The sequence below is a fragment of the Neoarius graeffei genome, chromosome 5, assembly GCF_027579695.1.
Source record: "Neoarius graeffei isolate fNeoGra1 chromosome 5, fNeoGra1.pri, whole genome shotgun sequence".
Taxonomy (NCBI): Eukaryota; Metazoa; Chordata; class Actinopteri; order Siluriformes; family Ariidae; genus Neoarius; species Neoarius graeffei.
In genome coordinates, this window is record NC_083573.1 from 91,149,651 (window position 1) to 91,166,591 (window position 16,941).

Sequence of the window (16,941 nt, forward strand, 5' to 3'; positions counted from 1 at the left end):
TGTAAATAAAAACGGAATGCAATAATTTACAAATCTCAAAAACTGATATTGTATTCACAATAGAACATAGACAACATATCAAATGTCGAAAGTGAGACATTTTGAAATTTCATGCCAAATATTGGCTCATTTGAAATTTCATGACAGCAACACGTCTCAAAAAAGTTGGGACAGGGGCAATAAGAGGCTGGAAAAGTTAAAGGTACAAAAAAGGAACAGCTGGAGGACCAAATTGCAACTCATTAGGTCAATTGGCAATAGGTCATTAACATGACTGGGTATAAAAAGAGCATCTTGGAGTGGCAGCGGCTCTCAGAAGTAAAGATGGGAAGAGGATCACCAATCCCCCTAATTCTGCACCGACAAATAGTGGAGCAATATCAGAAAGGAGTTCGACAGTGTAAAATTGCAAAGAGTTTGAACACATCATCATCTACAGTGCATAATATCATCAAAAGATTCAGAGAATCTGGAAGAATCTCTGTGTGTAAGGGTCAAGGCCGGAAAACCATACTGGGTGCCCGTGATCTTCGGGCCCTTAGATGGCACTGCATCACATACAGGCATGCTTCTGTATTGGAAATCACAAAATGGGCTCAGGAATATTTCCAGAGAACATTATCTGTGAACACAATTCATCGTGCCATCCGCCGTTGCCAACTAAATCTCTATAGTTCAAAGAAGCAGCCGTATCTAAACATGATCCAGAAGCGCAGACGTCTTCTCTGGGCCAAGGCTCATTTAAAATGGACTGTGGCAAAGTGGAAAACTGTTCTGTGGTCAGACGAATCAAAATTTGAAGTTCTTTATGGAAATCAGGGACGCCGTGTCATTCGGACTAAAGAGGAGAAGGACAACCCAAGTTGTTATCAGCGCTCAGTTCAGAAGCCTGCATCTCTGATGGTATGGGGTTGCATTAGTGCGTGTGGCATGGGCAGCTTACACATCTGGAAAGACACCATCAATGCTGAAAGGTATATCCAGGTTCTAGAGCAACGTATGCTCCCATCCAGACGACGTCTCTTTCAGGGAAGACCTTGCATTTTCCAACATGACAATGCCAAACCACATACTGCATCAATTACAGCATCATGGCTGCGTAGAAGAAGGGTCCGGGTACTGAACTGGCCAGCCTGCAGTCCAGATCTTTCACCCATAGAAAACATTTGGCGCATCATAAAACGGAAGATACGACAAAAAAGACCCAAGACAGTTGAGCAACTAGAATCCTACATTAGACAAGAATGGGTTAACATTCCTATCCCTAAACTTGAGCAACTTGTCTCCTCAGTCCCCAGACGTTTACAGACTGTTGTAAAGAGAAAAGGGGATGTCTCACAGTGGTAAACATGGCCTTGTCCCAACTTTTTTGGAGATGTGGTGTTGTCATGAAATTTAAAATCCCCTAATTTTTCTCTTTAAATGATACATTTTCTCAGTTTAAACATTTGATATGTCATCTATGTTCTATTCTGAATAAAATATGGAATTTTGAAACTTCCACATCATTGCATTCCGTTTTTATTTACAATCTGTACTTTGTCCCAACTTTTTTGGAATCGGGGTTGTAATACACCATGTACTGAGGGGCTCCTGTTGAAATTATGGATTCTTTGAAGTGAGTGGCATAGTACTATTTTGTTACGGGCACAGCCCTGAAGAAAATGGTACCTATGCCAGTCCCTGATGAGAATCCATAATTTCAACCGGAGCCTCTCGGTGCATGGTGCATTAGATTTATAACCCTCACTAAAAAATTCCAAACTTAAAGTGCTAAGATCGAATCTCGGCATAAACTCACCGGAGGCAGCCGCGTTTGTTGGTTACATCGGGGCGACCTTCGACCTACACATGTACAATACATCATACTATCGCTTTTTCTTTTTTTTTTTAACCATGCCATCACCTGCCTCACTAAGTATGATCATGATATGTAGATCTGCACACAGAAATGCTCGCGGAGCCACAGCTGCAGAGGTGGACAGTAACGAACTACATTTACTTGAGTGCTGTACTTAAGTTCACTTTTTGAGTATCTGCACTTTGAGTATTATCTTTTTGGGAAACTTATGACTTTAACGTCACTACATTTGAAAGGCAAATATTGTACTTTTCACTCCACTACATTTCTATCAAGGCCCTCGTTACTATTAAGCAGCTTTGAAAGTGGAGGTTTTTTCTTTTTCTTTTCTAAAACATGATTGTTTTTTTCGCAGGTGACACTGAGACAGCCGATCAGTAATCACTGGGGTCCACAGACTGTATAAAATCAACTTCAATGATTTCTCAGCAGCATTATTTAACACGATCAGTTGATGGCAGAATGGAAGGAGGCGGTTCTCCTGGAGAATGCATGCACTCATGGCCCATGAACCCATGTTTTAGTTTTCTGAAAGGATTAAAGATTCGTTTCGTTTTAAATGTTTGCCGAAAACGAACCACATCACGGCCTACAAAAACTCGCCGTCCGACCTGCGGAAACATATTGAGGTCTGTAAACGTTTTATTCCAAGAGAAAGCTTGCACTGAAGTTGTTTGTCCTTTTAGAGCTAGCGATAGCATTGCAATAGCTATACAGTCTGGTTAGTCAAATGACTTTCTATGGATTTGCCCGCCAAGTTGCCGTAGCCTTGTTCACGGATAACGTTTACACATAGCTAGTTAACTTGGACACTTGTTAGTTAGCATGTAAAAATGGAGTTACGCTAACACGAATAACGTTAACTTATCTGAAGTCCTTTCAGAAATGTTTTAGCATAATCTTGCCAAATAAACAGAATGTAGAAATCTTTCTTTTCTAGTCGCGTTAGCTACCCAATATGATTTTGAGTTTGAAAAGCGTTTGCTAGCATGTCAGGTAGAGTTTCACTGACTAGCTTAACGTTAAACCACCATGATGGCACAGCATGCGTTCATTTTGTGAATTCACATTTCTGTCTTTGGTAACGGTGTGGCAATAATACAACAATGCACTGACAGAAATGTACTTTTAATACTTAAGTATTTTTAAAAGCAAGTACTTCAGTACTTTAACTTGAGTAAAAATTTGACTGGAGAACTTTCACTTGTATCGGAGTAACATTTGACCAGTGGGATCTGTACTTTGACTTAAGTAATGAAGTTGGGTACTTTGTCCACCTCTGCACAGCTGTGACTCGAGTCGGCTGTATAGCTTGAAACCATGACGTCAGCTTATGGTATATCCAGGATATACCATGACTGACTCACACCATATCCATTTTTTGACATCACGAGATACAGTACATTGCTTAATCAATGGTGGAAGTATTTTATGGTCACGTGAGCCATCCTTGGCCAATCCCTGCACGGGAATTTTTTGATGAGGGATATGTTGTATATTATTTTCACTGCGTCCCCCAAAAAATTACCATCAGCGGCACTGTGTTATTTTTAAATGCTGAGTTAATAATAATCAAAATCACAGAGTAGCCTGGTAGGAGGTGTGCCATCAGCTGATCTATTAGGACCATCTGGGAGTTACTGTTACTGTACCTAAACAATGCACGAGAGAGAGAGACGGACAGAGAGATTGACCAAAACAACATCTACATTATCATTTGTCAACTACCAAAGCTTTCATCTCCTCCTCCTTTCCCTCTCCAAACCTGTCCACTAGTGCAACATGAGCCAAAAGAACAAACACAAGGGAACGACATGTGGATATGATTACACCTTCCTGCTGCTGGGAAATGGAGACATGACCACTGAGACTAATGCATACGGTACACAGCCTTTTGTTCATGAGCTATGAATCACAGGAAAGCTCACATGTGGAAGTTCAGATTCCGGTTTGCGGTGAGCCAGGAGCTTGTAGGTCTTTAGATTGTTCTCAAAACTCCTAAAGATTAGGGCAGAGAAAACAAAATAAAAAAAAAAAAAAAAAAAACATGAAATGTATTTTCAGGATGTACAGATTTTCCAACATGTATCCATTTTCCATCAATATACTGTACCTGCCACGAAGCTTTACAGCATCTTCAAACTTCTTCTCGTCCATGGCTTTCTGTACCTCCTGGGTCTGTTAGGACAAAGCACAAGGCAATTCGTTCCTGACTAGTGGTGTTTATATTGCCATTTGAATATAATATATCGGATTTAAGAAGAAGAAACCTTTGTCACATGCACACTTCAAGCACAGTGAAATTCATCCTCTGATTTTAACCCATCTGAAGCAGTGAACACACGCGTGCACACCCAGAGCAGTGGGCAGCCACACTAGAGCACCCAGGGAGCAATCAGGGGGTTCGGTAGCTTGCTCAAGGGCACTACAGCCCAAGGCCGCCCCACGTTAACCTAACTGCATGTCTTTGGATTATGGGGGGAAACCGGAGCACCCGGAGGAAACCCACGCAGACACGGGGAGAACATGCAAACTCCACACAGAAAGGCCATCGCCAGCCGCTGGGTTCGAACCCAGAACCTTCTTGCTGTGAGGCGACCATGCTATAGGATTTGCTTTTGAATCCCAGTGCTAAGGATAGTTGCATTCAACGTGAGTGATTCCTAACGCTTGAAATGTGCAATATACAGTGTCCGCACTGCTCACGTGTCTCCTTCAGCAAAAAAAACCAGCAACACTGGATATCAAATTCAGCCTCTCAGGGCTTGTAAGGATAAAATTACACACTGTTTTTCTGAACTGAGGTAAGAGGCTTCAAGAAGAAAGAGCAGGTGACAAAGTCAGAGCGTTATGCCTGAATTTAAAAAAAAAAAAAAAAAAAAAAAAAAAAATCACATGAAGCAAATAAATATAGCATTAACTTAAAGGTAGACTGACTTTCAGATTTAGGTCATAAAAACAATCCCCCCCCCCGACACCCAATTATTTTTGTTTAGTGGACCGAAAGCTACTGAATTTGAATCACAGACTCCCAATTTTATTCATTTTTTTTATTTTTAAATAGAAAAGAATTAATGAATTTAAGGCCACGTGGCCCTAAATTCTCCTCTATTTTTTCCTGCTTCACCATGACCCAATACAACATACTATGTCATGCATCACGTGGTGGGCTTTCCCCGTTTGCGCAAGGCATTGTGGAATACAAATCTGAAACAGGAGAGAAAAATGGAGGACGCGAGTGTGTGAAAGAAACGTGAAAGATCGACTAACGGAACGCGAGAAGAAAATACATTATGTTCTATCCGAAGGAAAGGAAACGCAGGACCAAACTAATAAATATCGGCGGTCAGCGAGCACCTCGGTGTGATTAGCTGTTAGTGCATGCTCAAAAGGTATGCACATTATTTGCTTTAATCTCCTCAAATTAAATAACCTCTCAGCCACAGAATGGTCTGGGCTTTTTTTTTTTTTTTAAGATATTGCAGAAATAAACATGCATCACAATGACCAAATTTCAGAGGGAACTAAATTTCACCGGTTCTATGAACTCGAAAGGCCGTCTACTTTTAAGCATCATGTTTTACAGCTATAATCCCAAGTAGCATACTAGCCAAATTATGAATACAGCAGGTTTGTGCTTTTATTGTAGTGAAGTGAGGCAGGAGAAATGATTAACACTTTTTTGAAGCAATGAGATTTTTTTTTTTTGGTTTAAATCTCAGTGCTACAAAATTATAAATAGTGCTTGTATTGACAATCGGTCCTTTTTTGGTCTTTAGAAAGGGCTAAATACCTCACACGCACAAACTTGTAAGGCTTGGCCTGCATCTTAGAACGTACCATCTGCACACACTCCATGAGAGGCAGCCTCACAGCCTGGTTTCCACACAGTGAGACGACGCAGGCCGGTGTGTTCGCCGTGGTCTCCAGCAGAGCCAATACGGCCTCCACGCCCATGCGACTGGCCTAAACCAAACACACACACACACACACACGCACGAAACACTCAGGCCTATTCTGCTGGCATTTTCTTATTATACAAAAGTGTCAAAAATTAGAGCCAAGTTTTACAACAATTTCCTGACACTATCCAAGCATGTCAGAGTGTAATCATGACAACAATCATGACTTCTTGTCCACTTTCCTATCATACTGCAAAAAAAAAAAAGGTTACTGTTAATTGATTTTGAAATATCTAAAGTCTACCGTGCTTATAAGTGTTTTAAGAACAGTATGATAACCTCCTGATAGGCAGGCAGGTGGGCGGGAGGGAGGAAGGAAAGAAGGAAACCATGATAAAAGCTAGAATGGCCCTTTATTAAAGTAAAACATATTGTGGATGGAGAAGGAAAAAAAAATTCTTTGCCAACATTTTGTCCATAATTTCCTGATATCAAGGTTCTTCTTGGTTATTATCGAGGGCACACAACTGATTTCTTTACTATAAATCAAGGCTGTCGAAGACATAGGCACACGATCAGGGATTATGTGTTACATATCCACAGTGCAATTAGCAGGGATGTAAACGGCGCGCCTTTTGGCGGATGCCGCCTTTTTCACGGCTGAATAGCGCAGATCCGATTTTTTTTTTAGGGGGGGGCGTTGGAGTGTCTGATTATAATTTCATCAAAGTAAATTCTGTATATAAGCAAATGCCATTACAGTCCATGAAACATAGGAAGTATGAGAAGAAAACAGTAAATCAGAAAGCTGCGCACATTTGCGCAGCTTTCGCGCAAACGTGCGCAGCTTTCTGATTTACTGTTTTCTTCTCATACTTATACTTCCTATGTTTCATGGACTGTAACGGCATTTGCTTATTTAGTAATTTTAATACAGAATTTACTTTGAAATTATAATCAGACACTCCAACGCCCCCCCTAAAAAAAAAAAAAAAAAAAACGGATCTGCGCAATTCACCCGTGAAAAAGGCAGCATCCGCCAAAAGGTGCGCCGTTTACATCCCTGAAGTAAGTAAATAAATAAAATTTTTAAAAAATATGATTAAAAAAAAAAGAGCTCACCCATTATTTCCTTGATTTATTATCATTCCAATACAAGATTATTTAACCTCTCTTTAAACGATCATTAATAAAAATTAATTAAACTAAATAAAAAAATGCTACAATTTTATTATTAATAAAACACATTTTAAAAAACATTTGATTTCTTGTAATCTTATAACTGGAAATAAGCTACATTTAACTATAAAATCAAGATATTTTCACTTCCTAACAATTTTTGCAGAATCAATCTAGATATAATAATAATAATAATAATAATAATAATAATAATAATAATAATAAAGTAACTATTCCATTATCATCATTATTTATTAATTATTAACAGGAAAGATATTATTTGGTACAAAATAGTTTCACATACATCTCACACAAAATTATATTTTTGATGAACATTAAATGTAAAACAAATGATTATTAAACCCATATTTAATCATTTCAAGTGTGAAACGAGTTTGTTATTGGCAGATAATTTTCTAGACAAAAAAAAAAAAAAGTTAGAAATTGGGGGGGAAAAAAAAAAAGTCTCATTAGTGCTATAATAAATTTGCCTATATTCAAGATCTTTTATTTTGCTAAAATGCAATTTTATCTGTGTAAGTAACACTAGAGGCAGTCATAATAAAATTATTAGTGATCCCTGTGATATCTCAGAAGTACGGCAGAGCAATAGGGCCAGGGTTTTATATTTTATTTGGAAACTTCTGAGAAAAAAAACTCAATTTTTGAGATTAAAGTCAAAATTTTCGAGGAAAAAGAAGTCAGAACTTTCGAGAAAAGTGTCAAAATTTTCGAGAAATAAAGTCAAAATTTGAGAAAAAAGTCAAAATTTTTGAGAAATAAAGTCAAAATTTTCAAGAAAAAAGTGTCAGAAATCTGTAGAAGGCGGGCTTCCATACGGAAGTGACACTCACTCGCGGCCGGTAGACATGAATGGCTGAGACCAGAGCCATGGAATTCAGAGTTGTGACAACCAGGGTACAGGAAGTCGGTTGGTGATGTGATTCACGTAGATTCAAATACTTCTAGGCAGCGGCTTTCTGTTTGCTAGAGACTAACACAGAACCACTACATAACAAGCAAAGATTAAGTAGAAACGAATTACATTTACCGCACTTTGTGTTCTACGGCCACTTCCTGGAACTAGTGGAACTATGTCAATGGCGAGCTATATGTCAATGGCGAGCTATACGTCAATGGCGAGCTATGTGTCAAAGGCTCCATGAGCCGCCATTGCTGTGTAAAAAATAGACCATTAAGGTCAATGGGAGTGGCTGAACTCTTAAGCAGACTAAGTCTCCGTCAGCTCTGAATGACCTGGTACTTCCTGGTAGCCTAAATTTGTGACTTTTTTCTCGAAAATTTCAAGTTTATTTTCTCAAAACTCTTGACGAAAATTGACTTTTTTCTTGAAAATTTCAACTTTTTTCTCAAAATTTGACTTTTTTCTCAAAATTTTTGACTTTTTTCTCAAAAGTTGAGATTGTTTCTCGAAATTGACTTTTTTCTTAAAATTTCTGACTTTAATCTTGAAAATTCTGAGTTTTTTTCTCAGAAATTAGAAAAAATATATGTATTTCTTAGTGGAACTATCGCTCCTCCGTAGAGAAGAGACGTTAACGTATCACAATTTCAATACCGTCAGTCAGGTCACTTCACTTCAGCTTCTCTAGTCTTCACGACAAGTCCGTGAAATCTAAACGCTCCAAATCTGTTAATGTGCTTAGACTAAAAGTGGCAACTCTTCTAAGCACAAGTACATAGGAGCAGGGATCTCTCTCACACGCGCATGCACACGCGTTCACACTCTCACCAGGATTCTGTCGAAGGCTGATGGTGTTCCTCCTCTCTGGACGTGGCCCAGGATAGTCACTCGTGTATCGAAGCCCAGACAGCGGACCACTAGCTGTAGAGAAGAATTTTAAAAAGGACATGAAACAGACTCCGTAATGGATGTCTGATGTAGAAACTGAAATCTGGAAAATACAGATCATCTCAAAGCAATGTCCAATTACTATGAAATCTGAAGCTGAGGGAACAGGATGCGTTTTGTTTTTTAATGATTTAATTAGAAAAAACATTTGAGCAATCAAATCAATGCTATGCAGGAAATTGTGGGAATTAAAGAGTGGCATGCATGAGCAGACGTTCACTGAAGAGCCGCCATGCATGTGCAAGTCATTAAGGAATGAGGAGCAAGCGAAGCATGTTTACTAGTAACAAGCGCGTGCAGCAGCACAAGCTCAACTCCTGCAAGACCTGTTGAACTGGGATGACGACCCACTATGATCTTATCGTCATGATATTCTTGGTGCTTCTTTAGTTTTCCCACTGGAGTTACAAGGCTAAAAACATCCAAATCTTCATATACATACACACATTACAAATAACATTGTCATAAATTAAAAAATATATATATACACACTGTCTTGCAAAAGTATTCATCCCCCTTGGTGTTTGTCCTGTTTTGTCGCATTACAAGCTGGAATTAAAATGGATTTTTGGGGGGTTAGCACCATTTGATTACACAACATGCCTACTACTTTAAAAGGTGCATTTTTTTTTTAAATTGTGACACAAACAATAAGACGAAAAAACAGAAATCTGGAGTGTGTATTCACCCCCCAAGGTCAATACTTCGTAGAGCCACCTTTTGCTGCAATTATAGCTGCAAGTCTCTTGGGGTATGTCTCTATTAGCTTAGCACATCTAGCCACTGGGATTTTTGCCCATTCCTCACGACAAAACTGCTCCAACTCCTTCAAGTTAGATGGGTTGCATTGGTGTACAGCAATCTTCAAGTTGTGCCACAGATTCTCAACTGGATTGAGGTCTGGGCTTTGACTAGGCCATTCCAAGACATTTAAATGTTTCCCTTTAAACCACTCCAGTGTAGCTTTAGCAGTATGTTTAGGGTCATTGTCCTGCTGGAACGTGAACCTTCGTCCCAATTTCAAACCTCTGGCCGACTCAAACAGGTTTTCCTCCAGAATCGCCCTGTATTTAGTGCCGTCCATCTTTCCTTCAGTCCTGACCAGCTTTCCTGTCCCTGCAGATGAAAAATATCCTCACAGCATGATGCTGCCACCACCATGCTTCACTATAGGAATGGTGTTCTCAGGGTGTTGGGTTTGTGCCACACATGGCATTTCCCACGATGGCCAAAAAGTTCAAATTTAATCTCATTTGACCAGAGAATCTTCTTCCATGTGTTTGGGGAGTCTGCCACATGCTGCTGGGCAAACTCCAAATGTGTTTTCTTAAGCAATAGCTTTTTTTCTGGCCACTCTTCCACAAAGCCCTGCTCTGTGGAGTGTATACCTTAAAAGTGGTCCTATGGACAGATACTCCCATCTCTGCTGTGGATCTTTGCAGCTCCTTCAGTGTTATCTTTGGTGTCTTTGTTGCATCTCTGATTAATGCCCTCCTTGCCTGGTCTGTGAGTTTTGGTGGGCGGCCTTCTCATCAGGTTTGTAGTGGTGCTATATTCTTGCCATTTTGCTATAATGGATTTAATGGTGCTTTGTGGGATATTCAAAGTTTGGGATTTTTTTTTTTATAGCCCAACCCTGATCTGTACTTCTCCACAACTTTGTCTCTGACCTGTTTGGAGGCTCCTTGGTTTTCATGTTGCTTGCTTAGTAGTGTAGCAGAGTCAGGGTCCTTCCAGAACAGGGTGATTTATACAGACATCATGTGACAGATCATGTGACACTGATTGCACACAGGTGGATCTTAATCAACTAATCATGTGACTTATGAAGTGAATTGGTTGGACCAGCTCTTATTTAGGGGTTTCATATGAAAAGGGGTGAATACCTATGCACACTCCAGATTTCTGTTTTTTCATCTTAGCTGCTGCTTGGGTCACAATAAAAAAAAAAACAAAATTATTGGCACCTTTACAGTGGTAGGCATGTTGTGTAAATCAAATGGTGCTAACCCCCGAACAATCCATTTTAATTCCAGCTTGTAATGCGACAAAACAGGACAAACACCAAGGGGGATGAATACTTTTCCAAAACACTGTATATACATTTTGAATGAAGAACATATAAGCCTTTAAAAGCAGCCCAAACCTGTCACACACTTGGCTACAGCAGCTAGAGATTTAAGAAAGCGAGCAAAATCTCACGCTAACCACCTAAAGTTTACATCAAACAGAATATTTAAAATCAGCCACACTTCCTGATTCTCCACATCTCCCACTTTTTGTGTGAACCTTCCTCAAATTAATGTATGACGAAGGGAAGTCGACATTGCCCGATGTTGCGTGCATCACGAATAAAGGCTTGGACAAGGTTTTTCCACACAAAATGCAGCATAATTACATCTGAAAACAGTAAACAGCTTACTATATCCAACCCACACGGGGGGTGGGGGTGATTGTTCTACTTCAAGCTTGGAATTAGTAGAATTGTCTAGAAATTGGTTTAATCATCTTATATTTTGTTCATTGTACTCATAATATGGAACACTAGACTAATTCGAAGAGAAGACAGTCTCACTTGATAAGATGTATATCTTTGCAGTGCAAGATGTCGTACAATTAGAACGCACCTCCTTAGGTAACATTTCAATAGCACTTTTGGGACTTTCTGATGATAATTAGGCGATAGGGCATTCGCATCGGCAGCTCCAAAGCTTCGGAATACGCTGAAGTTAATAAGAGATGCTGATAATTCATCTCATTATAAATCTTTACTTAAAACCCATTACTTTCGCTTTTAATAATTTATATATAACTAAAATTATGAATAAAGTTTAATTTTAATATTTTTCAGAATTTTTTGTTATACATTTCTACAGCTTAGCAATATTTTTATGGCTTTTATATCATCTTTAGGATATCATTTCATTTATATTTGTATTTTTATTTCATTTATGTATGATATTTTAAGCACATTTGATCATATATGCATGTGCAGTAAAATGCGCTATGTAAGCAATGATTTATTATTATTATAAGCAGTTTATTTGAATTTAGTTGCCAGCTTTGCATGCATCCTCGGTAAATCTGTTTACGTGAAACTTAATCTGACCGAGAAATAAGTTTATAAATGCGAGGAGCTAGCGATCATTTCTTTACCGTTTTTAAAGATGTGTGTTTATGGTTTGTTCGAATTTTAAACTGTACTACAGTGCTGTGCAGAAGTCTTAGGTACATATAAAGAAATGCTGGAGACCAAAAATGGCTATACTAAAACTATAAAATAGCAGTAAGCCATAATAAATGAAATAAAGTCAATATTTTGGTGTGAGACAACCCTTTGCTTTCATCTCATTATCTGTAGCCGCTTTATCCTGTTTTACAGGGTCGCAGGCAAGCTGGAGCCTATCCCAGCTGACTACAGGCGAAAGGCGGGGTACACCCTGGACAAGTCGCCAGGTCATCACAGGGCTGACACATACACAGACAACCATTCACACTCACATTCACACCTACGCTCAATTTAGAGTCACCAGTTAACCTAACCTGCATGTCTTTGGACTGTGGGGGAAACCGGAGCACCCGGAGGAAACCCACGCGGACACGGGGAGAACATGCAAATCTACACAGAAAGGCCCTCGCCGGCCACGGGGCTCGAACCCGGACCTTCTTGCTGTGAGGCGACAGCGCTAACCACTACACCACCGTGCTGCCCCACCCTTTGCTTTAAATAAATAAATGTAGTCTGAGGTCCAATGAGTGCATTTTGATAAGGAAATGAGCTGTAGGTTTTACTGAACATCTTACAGAACTAGCTACACTCGCTTCTTCATTTTGCACCAAAACCCAGCAGCCTTTATTAAGATTTCTGTTTTTTAATCTGAAAAGTGCTCTCTTATGGAATATACTGCTCAGATACAATTTTTTTTTTCCTGTAACCTTTAATTTTGTGCTGGAAAACAAACGCTTGTAACTCAAATGGTTTTTGTCCTGACTCGATAATGTAGAAGTCATAAAATAGAAATCTATAACAAAAAGTTTGTCGGGGGGGGGGGGGGGGATCCCCCATAGGGCACCTAAAGGCCTCTGCATGCCCTTGCGACAAGGCTTTCGCAGATAGCTTTTCGCAGACAGCTGTAATTTATTGTTCAGCGGGGAGTAATAGGCGTGCGCGATGTTATTCACCGCCACAACGCAAGGGGGCGCGAAGTCACTAGGAGTAGTTGGTGGGTGTGGTTAGTGGAGTGTTTATCCTCCGGTTACTTATAATGACTAGAACTTTTTTTTTTATAATGACTAGAACTGGAGTCGTATAGATGTACGTACTTCCTCACTTCCTCGATCAACCGCTCTTCGTGCTGCTCCATCTTCGCTCGTGTTTTTAAAAATGCCGGTCGTGAAAACAAACCAAACCGGGAAAGTAGGGAAGCGGAAGTGCGTGTACAGCGGATGTAGAGTGGACCAATCAGAGCCCTCTTGTCTGCGACGCTGTCTGCGAGGCTTCTGCGGTGGTCACAATTTTTGGGAGGTGCGCGCAGAGCGTCTGCGAAGGTGGGGGGGCTACGCAGACGCTATCTGCGGCGCCGTCTGCGAGGACTGGGTTGTCAGCATAAATTGGCCTTAAGACTTTTGCACAGCACTATATCTCAGCTTATGCGGCGAGTTCGGCTGTGTTTTTGATGCACGATACCTGTCAATGTTACTTTTCAGACAGGATGCATCTACTACAGCCTGTAAAATTGTGTACATTGTCTTCTGTTTTAAAAAATATATATATTTTTGTCCTACATGTGGTTGTTCTAACACTTAAGCTGGGCATACACTGTGCGATTTTTGGTCCGATTTTAACACGATTTTCACTCGTGCGACTATTTTGGAGATCGGGCCGAGTTTTGGCTCAATCGTGCGTCTCGGATCGTGTAGTATACATGGGGTAACGACAAGCGATTAACACCTCACGACCTCCTCCCGATCGATCGGATGAAAATCAAACCTGTTTGAAATCCTGGTCGCCCATCGTGAGGCTATCGCACTGTTGAAGCAGTGTCACGAGCCGATTTACCTCAACCTGTCACACTGCACATGCGCGAACACAGATACGGAAGAGAAAACAGAGACTTCCGGTTTCCTCTTCTTTTTCACGTTGCAGTTCCGGATACAAGAATCCGACGAGTCGTGTATGGAAGTACAGTGTGAGCAGTCAGATCGCATCTGAGCATCTGATCGTATCGTGTGAGAACAGGAATCGTAAGCTGCGCGCTGTTTACCCCTGCGATTCACTCGTACAGTGTGAGCAGCAGCTGAATACCGCGATTGAAAAAAAAAAAATTAAAAAAATCGCATAGTGTATGCCCAGCTTTAGACGCTTATTTGATGGACGATTAGGGATGAGAAGAGAGCGCATGACTTGCTGGTTAGCAGTGTTAGTTTACTACAGCTATCTTACCACACAGGTTTCCAAAGAGGTCACAAAGCCGCACAGTCAAGCCACACAGAGAGGTCAAAGGTCAGGTCAAGCAGGAGTCGTGCTGCCAACAAGCCTGTTGTACTTACATTTTTCACATGATCTGTGGATATAGGCTTGTTGTTACGATCAATGGCGCCCTCAGCTACTATTATGATATTCAGCCTTTTTCTTCCTGCCCGATTCTATGAGTGATGAAAGACACGTTACAGGAAACGGACAAAACAAAGCGCCGGAGGAGTCCCAAAGATGGAGGCCGTATGGTGAAAGCAGTTCAGCTCATTATTATTATGATTATTAATACATTTATTTATTTTCCTTGCATGAGGACCAAATGTGAATTTGAGTCATTGCAGCTGCTTTCATTCAGGTCTCCATGTGTTTGGTCTCCCCTGGCTGCATGATCCAGTACTCACATCCTTCACCAAACTAGACGTAATTGCTTTCCCATGTCTGTCAATGGCTCCCTCTGCCACTATGATAATGTTCAGCCTCGAACCCCTGGATCGAGTCTGGGGTCATGAGCACATTTCAGCATGACACGGACGCAAAACATCCGAGAAACACAAGGTCAGGGGAGATCACTTTCAGTTAAATTACCCTGAAATACAGCTGCATGATTATGAATTTAAATTTACAAAAATAAAAATGCACAAAACACAGGATCACAATTACTTTGTTCAACAGTTAAAATCACAATTCTACAGCCCATTTAGGAATGAATCAGCTTATAGTGTATAGTTTAAAGGAGCGGTTTGTAATTCTGGAGCCCTCTGAAGCCTATTACATGAACTGTAATTGCAGCTAACAATAAAGAACACTGGCTAACTGCTGTAGAAATTTTGTATACTATTATAATAATAGCAACATTATAAAATATATGATACTTTATTATACATGTATTACAGGTATAGAACACTTCTAAACACTGCACCTTTAAATGAACAGTATTTTATGTGTGTGTGTGTTAACTACTTATTAACTGAGTGCGAGATGTTTACAGGAAAATATCAGACTGAAGTCTCGACAGTACAGATCGAGCCATACGCTTGGTCCAAGCAGGCTTGTAGTACTCGAGTCTGACTCATGCCCTAATTTTAAGGACTCGTGACTTGACTTGGACTCGGGCATTAACTGCATTCGGACTCGTAAATTGGATACAAGGACTCGGATTTTTATGCCATATTTATCTACATTAATTTTTATACTACAACCCCGATTCCAAAAAAGTTGGGACAACGTACAAATTGTAAATAAAAACGGAATGCAATGATGTGGAAGTTTCAAAATTCCATATTTTATTCAGAATAGAACATAGATGACATATCAAATGTTTAAACTGAGAAAATGTATCATTAGGGGTGTTCACACGGCAACTTTTACTCCGGTGTAGCACCGGGGCTGCCCCGGTAGAGCGTTCACACGGTACAAAGTTATAGCGGTGTCGCCCCTGAAAGCTGCTTAAACCGGTGCAAATCTAACCCTGCTCGGGAGGTGGTTTAAGAAATTTACTCCGGAGTAAATGCTAGTTTGCGGGGCAGCACCGATATAAAATGGGCCGTCTGAACGCTACAGGGGTAGACTCGCTACGCGTGAGGAGAGTTGATTACATACGGGCATTGCATAATCTGCATCCTGGTATTTTGCGCTTCCAAAATGGCGAATATCAACAACAGAACTGCGTGTCTTCCAGTGTTGCCAGATTGGGCGGTTTTAAGTGCATTTTGGCAGATTTGACCATATTTTGGGCTGGAAAACGTCAGCAGTATCTGCCAACACTGGTGTCTTAATCCACGTTGTTTTCCCGGCGCATGACAACCGGGAAAAGGAAGTACATTTTCACGCATGCGCATATTTGATTTCCCGCATTATTACTATCGTATAGCATGGTCGCAAAAACTGCCGTGTGAACGCAAGTGGGGCTGCGCTGGTGCGAACACGCTTCTCTCTAGTAAGCAGGGTTGTGACGTGTGAACGCTCCACAAAATTTACACCGGTGTAGGATACATCACAAAATACATCGGTGCAGCATCGATGCACATATGTGCCGTGTGAACACCCCTATTTAAAGAGAAAAATTAGGTGATTTTAAATTTCATGACAACACCACATCTCAAAAAAGTTGGGACAAGGCCATGTTTACCACTGTGAGACATCCCCTTTTCTCTTTACAACAGTCTGTAAACGTCTGGGGACTGAGGAGACAAGTTGCTCAAGTTTAGGGATAGGAATGTTAACCCATTCTTGTCTAATGTAGGATTCTAGTTGCTCAACTGTCTCGGGTCTTTTTTGTCGTATCTTCCGTTTTATGATGCGCCAAATGTTTTCTATGGGTGAAAGATCTGGACTGCAGGCTGGCCAGTTCAGTACCCGGACCCTTCTTCTATGCAGCCATGATGCTGTAATTGATGCAGTATGTGGTTTGGCATTGTCATGTTGGAAAATGCAAGGTCTTCCCTGAAAGAGACGTCGTCTGGATGGGAGCATATGTTGCTCTAGAACCTGGATATACCTTTCAGCATTGATGGTGTCTTTCCAGATGTGTAAGCTGCCCATGCCACATGCACTAATGCAACCCCATACCATCAGAGATGCAGGCTTCTGAACTGAGCGCTGATAACAACTTGGGTCGTCTTTCTCCTCTTTAGTCCGAATGACACAGCGT

The 16,941-nt window shown here is 40.5% G+C and overlaps 1 protein-coding gene across 5 annotated transcripts in view; it reads right to left on the reverse strand.

Annotated features, from left to right (window-relative positions):
• Positions 1–16,941, reverse strand: part of pfkpa (phosphofructokinase, platelet a) — a 132,907-nt gene that overhangs the window by 61,003 nt on the left and 54,963 nt on the right. For 3 of the 5 annotated variants that reach the window (XM_060922516.1, XM_060922517.1, XM_060922520.1), the window contains exons 8-12: positions 14,366–14,461; positions 8,696–8,788; positions 5,702–5,827; positions 3,975–4,039; positions 3,790–3,859 (exon numbers count right to left, since the gene is read on the reverse strand). In XM_060922516.1, the coding sequence (XP_060778499.1) occupies positions 3,790–3,859; positions 3,975–4,039; positions 5,702–5,827; positions 8,696–8,788; positions 14,366–14,461 (450 nt within the window). Of the gene's footprint in view, positions 1–3,789; positions 3,860–3,974; positions 4,040–5,701; positions 5,828–8,695; positions 8,789–14,365; positions 14,462–14,692; positions 14,789–16,941 lie in introns of all 5 variants that reach the window. The other 2 variants (XM_060922518.1, XM_060922519.1) reach the window with 1 other exon arrangement.